Genomic DNA, 7,044 nt, shown 5'->3' with positions numbered 1-7,044 from the left:
TTTGAACAAAAAAAAATGTCACATCCATATATTAATTTTGAAGATTATCAATAACACCATAAAAAACATAAAAAAAATTAAGAATTATTAGCCAAAAAAAAGTTTGCCAAATGCAAGGGCTTTTTTAGATAAAGAAAAAAATCAAAGGTTTTTCTAGACATTTTCTTTTTTGAAAATAAAAATGTATAAAATCAAAGATACACGTTGTAAACCATGGTTGTTAAAATCACAATCCTGATGGTATGATCGTACGATCTTATAATCTCATATACGTAAATCGATCCCGATCTTACTTGGATTGTTTTTTTGTAGGTTCGCGGTAGGATCGTAGGATCGTTAATATATATATATATATATATATATATATATATATATATATATATATAAAAGTGAATATGTGGCTGTCATGTATGTAGTATTAAATATAAAACTATTTTAATTGACTTTATTTTGATTAAAAACACAATTTTCTTTCACCGTTAGCTTATTCCTTTTGCTTTTAAACTCATATTATTTTATATTTTGTAATTCATCCCCAAAATTTATGTAGTAGTTCGAATGTGTTTTTTATTAGACCTCTAGTAAAATTTTCATAACTTTCTCCGACACCTACGTTATGTATACTTGCATTTTTATATAGTTTTTTATGGTTCTATACTTCTATATCTTATCTAATATTAGGTATATATAACATCCACATATTCCCCCCTCTCTCTCTTTATATATATATATATATATATATATATATATATATATATATATATATATATATATATATATATATATATATGAAACAGCTTTTTTAGAAAGAAAACATATGAAAGTTATGGTTTAATATGAAAAAAAAAATATAACGGCTTTAATTAGTTTTTGTTAGGAAGAGAGTGAATATATAAATCCCTCGGCGACACATTCCTGATTCCTCTCTCATAAGTTAAGCGCCAAAAAGCAACCATGAAGCCTGTCGCTTCACGTTTCTTCTTCCCATTTCTTCTCCAAATTTCAGTTCTCATTCTTCGAATTTCTCCCTGTAATTCGAGCTATCTAATATATGGCGAAGCGCTCTCTAAATCAATCCTGTTTTTCGAAGGCCAGCGCTCCGGTTACCTCCCAAACGACCAGAGAATGAACTGGCGGGGGCATTCGGGACTCGGAGACGGTTCAACCGTCAATGCCGACCTCACCGGCGGGTACTACGACGCCGGAGATAATGTGAAGTTCGGTTTTCCGATGGCGTTCACGACGACGATGCTGGCGTGGAGTGTGATTGAATTTGGAGAGATGATGCCGCCGGCGGAATTAAGGAATGCGTTGGTGGCGATTAGGTGGTCCACTGATTATTTGCTGAAGACGGTGGCGCAACCGGATCGGATTGTTGTTCAGGTACGATTAGTAACTGCTATGTTATGAATTATTTGGTGTGAGTGTAATTGATTGGTAGAGGTGAGGGCAATTTGGTAATATAGGTGAAGTGGTCTAGCAGTTGTTGAACCTCCTTAATGTGGCTATACAGGACAAAAATAATGACGGTGGGGTGGATTAAAGCTTTCCTTTAAAATAATGCTAACATGTATGTCACATAAATTTTACAACAATCATTAATAAAACGCGATATAACATTCCATTTTAGTATAATAATCATATCATATACCATCATTATGTTTGGGTAACATTTTTTTTTGATCTATGCATTTTTTTTTTGGTTTACTCTCAATACAAATTAGTTTATATGTAAACATTCAATGAATGATTGCAAGTAAAAACTGAAAGTGATTTGTTGATGTGTTATGTGTATTATATGGTGATGTGCATGGGCTATCCACTATCCAACTAGTAAAATCTGTTAGCGGGTATTCGGTGCACAAAACCTGTAGCATGACCACATTTGTTATTTACTTCAACCAGTGATTTTTTTTTTATTATTAATAAGAATAATAATCTGTTAAAATTATTATTATGATTGTCAGTGATGGATTTGGCATAATTGTTTCAGTTTTATTATGTGTGTTTTGTTTTTTCTTTTTTATTGGATCGTGGTCAATGTTTGGTAATGTTTTTTCTCTTAGTGGTGAACGTTTGGTAATGGTTTTTTCTTAATGGCACATGACATAAGCTAGAATCTAGATATGAGTTTTTCTTTTTGGCTTATGCACAAAGAATAACTCAATAGAAAAACCAAAGAAATGAGTTTTATACTAACTTTTTATGAGTTTGTCCTTATTTATTTATGTTTTCCTTTTGATTTCTTATATTGGTTAGTTACTTTTTTCAAATATATTTTAAAGATTATCTATCCAGACAACTATTAATAAAAAAACATATGGTTGTTAAGAGCGTTTAAGTCTTTAAAGGTTTTAAGTTTGTGTTGGTTGGAGTTGAATGTTTTTGGTCCTTTTGTAGGACAACCCGTGAGGCTAATGTAAGTGAGTGTGTATTATGTCTTGTGTTGGATTTATTAGCGTCACCTCCCTATCCACTTCTGTTGGTGGACCCCACATAAATTGAACCCGTGATGTTTAAAAACCTTTCGTTCCTTAACTTTTTTAAATAACCTTTCTTTTTTTGCTGTGTTAAAAAAATAAAAACAAAAACAAAAAACTCATGTATAGCTTATCGGGTTAATTTATGTCCCTGCTTACAAGAAATAGCAATAATATATTGTAGCATTTTACTTTCACCTTTTTCTATTGCATACCGTAAATTAAAAAAATCTATCAAATTATAACAATAAATACAATAGTTGAGTGGATTTTTCAAAGTACAATATGATAAAAATTGAAACGAATGTAAAAATGTTTTTCAATTTATTGTAGGTAGGTGAGCCGATGAATGACCATAACTGTTGGGAAAGGCCAGAGGACATGGACACGGCTCGAACCGTGTACACCGTGAGTGCACCAAACCCAGCCTCAGATGTAGCCGGAGAGACCGCAGCGGCTCTAGCCGCTTCATCCATGGCTTTCCGGTCTTCTGATCCAGGCTATTCAGACACACTTTTAAGAACAGCCACAAGAGTTTTTGAATTTGCTGATACTTACAGAGGAGCTTACAGTGATAATTCAGACATTAGGGAAGCTGCTTGTCCTTATTACTGTGACTTTGATGGATATCAGGTAACCAATTTATCTATTTAGCTCTTGAACTTTTTTTTTTTTAATCAAAAACAAAAAATTGAAAAGAAATAATTAATTTGGAAGGATGAGTTATTATGGGGAGCGGCATGGTTAAGAAGAGCATCAGGAGGTGAAAACTACTTGGATTACATACAAAACAATGGTAAAACACTTGGTGCTGATGAAAATATTAATGAGTTTGGATGGGACAATAAACATGCTGGCCTAAATGTTCTTGTTTCCAAGGTAAACTCCAATAAAGCAATAACAAGTTGTTGAGATATACACTTTAGGCCCTTGTAGTTATTGAAATTGCAATAAACTCCTTTGGATTTGAAATGTAGGAAGTTGTGGAAGACAATTTGTATAATCTCCAATCTTACAAAGCATCCGCGGATAGCTTCATGTGCACGTTAATACCCGACTCGTCTTACTCTCACATGGAATACACTCCGGGAGGCCTAATCTTCCGACCCGGTGGAAGCAACTTACAACATTCAACCACAATCACATTCTTACTATTAGTTTACGCAAAATACCTACAACAATCATCAACATCAATAAATTGTGGTTCCGTAAGTGTGGGGCCCACATTCCTTCGCCAGATGGCCAAACGCCAGGTGGATTACATCCTCGGGGAAAACCCTAATGGGATGTCGTATATGGTTGGGTATAGTGATAGGTACCCGCAACGGATTCATCACCGCGGGTCGTCCCTGCCGTCTGTTAGGGACCACCCGCAGTTCATTGGGTGTAAAGAAGGATCGGTTTATTTTAACTCGTCGGGCCCGAATCCCAATGTTTTGGTTGGAGCTGTGGTGGGTGGGCCCGGTGAGGATGATCTGTACGAGGATGATAGGGCAGATTTTAGAAAATCTGAGCCTACGACTTACATTAACGCACCGTTTGTGGGTGTGTTGGCGTATTTTTCGGCTAACCCTAACCCTAGTTAGCGAATTGAGAGTTTTGATTAGTATGGAGTATATTGATGTTTTGGGTTTTAGGGAAGAAAGTCTCTCATCTTGTGCTAAGCCAAGAAGGAAGAGATAGGTTTGAGCATGATTTTAAGTACAATGTTTGGGTGGTAATTTTATTTGAAGTTAAATGGTTGTTTATGCGATTGATGTTTATATATGTTTTTAGTTTATGTAACAAAGGAGTAATTTTTAGATGAAATATCCAACTATGTTTCTTAATAAGAACAAAATATACATGTAACCAGTAACATGTTATTTTATGCAACAGTCTTCCATTTCTTCACAATACGACAAGTTGTGGGAAATAGCACTTTACTTGACTCTTGTTAGTCGAACCATTGTACTTTATTTTATGTGTTGCATACATTTTTTATGCATAATAACAACGTGCTTACATTCTTTTTACAAATAATAGTAATATTACTATAGTTGGTACCAATAATAGTAGTGTGCTTGTATTTTGCTACTACTAATAATGAATAATATAGATTTTTGTTATGTATTGCTATTATTATTAAGGAAATGAAAGTATGATGCTAATATGGGTAAGGAATTGTATGTACATTCATACATTGTTACTTATTTGTGAAAAAAATGCAATTGAGTAGCTATCATGTGTAAGTGTTACATATTGCTATTATGGAAACATAAGAACTTTGCTATTATGGATAAGGAAATGTAAGTACATTGGTTTTTATGTGTAAAGAAATGTAACATCTTGTTGCTCTTTAAAGCTTATATACTGCAAGTGCATTAACGTTATAGGTCAGAAAGTTGAAGTACAATGCTGTTATAGGTATAAAAAAAATAAAGTACATTGCTTTTATTATTAATAAGAATCATAAAATACATTGCTATTTCATGTGGTTTGCTCTTGACAAGAACATCTCTAGAATTCTAGTCAACATTTAAGTTTGATTAATTTTTTAAATTATAAGACCAGTAAACTATTCATTTAAAAATAATCAACAAGAACATATCTAGAAATTCATAAACTTATGCTTCTTTCTGCCAACAAAACAGTGAATTACTCATTTGAAAGAAATCATCTCTAGACATCTTCAAAGTTAGATTTCCTTTAAAACAGATCAAACATACACATTCTATTCAGTTGCTAATCAAAATCACCTGTGAAACATATTTTAGAAAAAATTATACTTAATCAAATTGCATATCGATATCTGATAAAAAGTCATACAAAAACAAGAGATCTTCAAACATTCAATTCTTTTTGCCAACAAATCAAACTGACACTTTGATTCAGTTTCGAAATCAAACCAACAGTGAATTGTTCAGTAAAAAGATAAACTTAATCAAACTTCATAGCGACTACAAATCATCAGCAGAAAACATCAATCCTATTGATTTCGAAAATGAAATGTTATAAATCAATAAAACCAGTAGATTATTCATTTGAACGATGAACTACATCAAATTTCATATCAATACTTTATAACAGCACATCAACAAGAACACTGCTACAATTCTTGAAAATTAAGATCATACTCAAAAATCCAAATAGCGCTACAGAATAGAAATCAAATGAGTTTAAAAGGGAGAGGCCAAGGAGTTGACCTGGGGACCTCGAGCTTGTCCTTAATCCGTTGAATCTTCTTCTCCTTCTTCGGCCTCGAGTTTCCGTACGACCCTTTGAAAATCTTCCCCTTTTTCGTTCTCTTATCCCCCCTCCCGCACAGAACAGGTGAGGGCGCCGGAGCAGTCGACGTTGACGATGGTGATAATGAAGTAAATGCGTACCGTTGCTCAGCCGTTAGTAGTAATCGCTTCGCCGTTGTGCCCCATCGTTGGATCAACATTGCCATCTCTCTGATCGCTGCTGAAACCCTAGAATGTAAGTCGACGCGTACACATGATAACTTCGCCTTCCTCGTAACTATATTTCCACATATACCCTTCAGGCAATTCAAAACCTTTTCCTTTTTTTTTTTAAGTTACAAAATAAAATTATTTATTTATAACTTTTGTCACATCCCATTTTTTATTTACTTTTACACAATAATTTTTTTAAAAGGAAAATATACTAAACTATTTTTAAATTATTTAAAAATTTGAAAGAGAACAACATTGGTTACCGTTAGGCTAGAAAACATATTTTTTTTTTGCTAAACATAGTTAACATTTTTAAAATAAAAAAGTAATTATTTTATCAGTTATTTATCTTGAATATTTTATTAGTCTCTCATGTAATTTATAATTTTACTAAGGTATGTTATAATTTTATTGGATATTTTTTTCCGATATTATAAAAGATGATAAAGGTTTACATACTTATAGTTATAAAAGTACAAAAATAATAAAATACTATGTAACCGTGATGTTTTATAACTTTTAATAATTTTTAATTTTGAAAGTTTTAAAAATTACTTTTAATTTATATAACTTTTTAATAAACTATATTTATTTATTTTTTGTTTATTAAATCAAATGATTAATTACTAAAGAAAAATCTAACATCTAAATATAAATAAAAATATAAATAGAGTGTTTTGAATTAGTTTTTAAAACTTGTTCTTCAATAGTAAAAAAAGAATTAAAAAACTTATTGAAATAGTAAAGAGTTTTAGAAAAAAACTACCATCATTATAGATGCTCATAAAAGATGACATTTCAAAAGTTTATTTTACTTCTGTCATATTATTTTTTCATTAACTTTATGTTGAAAAAAAAAACATTTATCAAATAATTTCACCAATGGTTTACATTTTTAGAAGTTTTTTTTTTCTAAAGTTAACTAATTTATTATTTATCTATCTTATGTGTTTTATTATGTAAGATACTATTTTTATGGGCTTGAAGTTTTGAACCTTTTAGTAAAAAAAATCTTAAATATAAAAATATTGAGTGGGAAAAAAAGAAAGAAAAAGATGGTAATGACAAAGAAGGAGCAATTGATTGAAAAGACTTCTACAGGCAAGAAAATATAATTTTAAGGA

The 7,044-nt window shown here is 31.6% G+C and overlaps 2 protein-coding genes across 2 annotated transcripts; one reads left to right on the top strand and one right to left on the bottom strand.

Annotated features, from left to right (window-relative positions):
* The first annotated feature begins 839 nt into the window (after positions 1-839).
* LOC145102322 (endoglucanase 24-like) lies at positions 840-4,228 on the top strand. Its single transcript, XM_079039705.1, has 4 exons — positions 840-1,383; positions 2,814-3,113; positions 3,198-3,359; positions 3,458-4,228. Exons 1-4 carry the CDS (start codon positions 955-957, stop codon positions 4,064-4,066), a joined length of 1,500 nt encoding a protein of 499 aa, XP_078895831.1. The 5' UTR covers positions 840-954; the 3' UTR covers positions 4,067-4,228.
* Positions 4,229-5,471: 1,243 nt separating this feature from the next.
* LOC145102321 (30S ribosomal protein S31) lies at positions 5,472-5,986 on the bottom strand. The gene has a single exon (XM_079039704.1). It carries the CDS (start codon positions 5,911-5,913, stop codon positions 5,629-5,631), a length of 285 nt encoding a protein of 94 aa, XP_078895830.1. The 5' UTR covers positions 5,914-5,986; the 3' UTR covers positions 5,472-5,628.
* Between the last annotated feature and the right edge of the window lie 1,058 nt (positions 5,987-7,044).

The sequence above is a fragment of the Lactuca serriola genome, chromosome 4 (genome assembly GCF_051521515.1).
Source record: "Lactuca serriola cultivar US96UC23 chromosome 4, Lser_US96UC23_V15, whole genome shotgun sequence".
Taxonomy (NCBI): Eukaryota; Viridiplantae; Streptophyta; class Magnoliopsida; order Asterales; family Asteraceae; genus Lactuca; species Lactuca serriola.
The sequence above is the reverse complement of the archived record's forward strand: the minus strand, read 5'-3'. Positions and strand labels throughout refer to the sequence as shown.

Coding starts and splice junctions, on each gene's coding strand:
- LOC145102321 (XM_079039704.1), bottom strand. CDS start 5,913: ATGGCAATGTTGATCCAACGATGGGGCACAACGGCGAAGCGATTACTA.
- LOC145102322 (XM_079039705.1), top strand. CDS start 955: ATGAAGCCTGTCGCTTCACGTTTCTTCTTCCCATTTCTTCTCCAAATT. Junction 3,114..3,197: donor GTGACTTTGATGGATATCAG/GTAACCAATTTA, acceptor TTAATTTGGAAG/GATGAGTTATTATGGGGAGC. Junction 3,360..3,457: donor TAAATGTTCTTGTTTCCAAG/GTAAACTCCAAT, acceptor TTTGAAATGTAG/GAAGTTGTGGAAGACAATTT.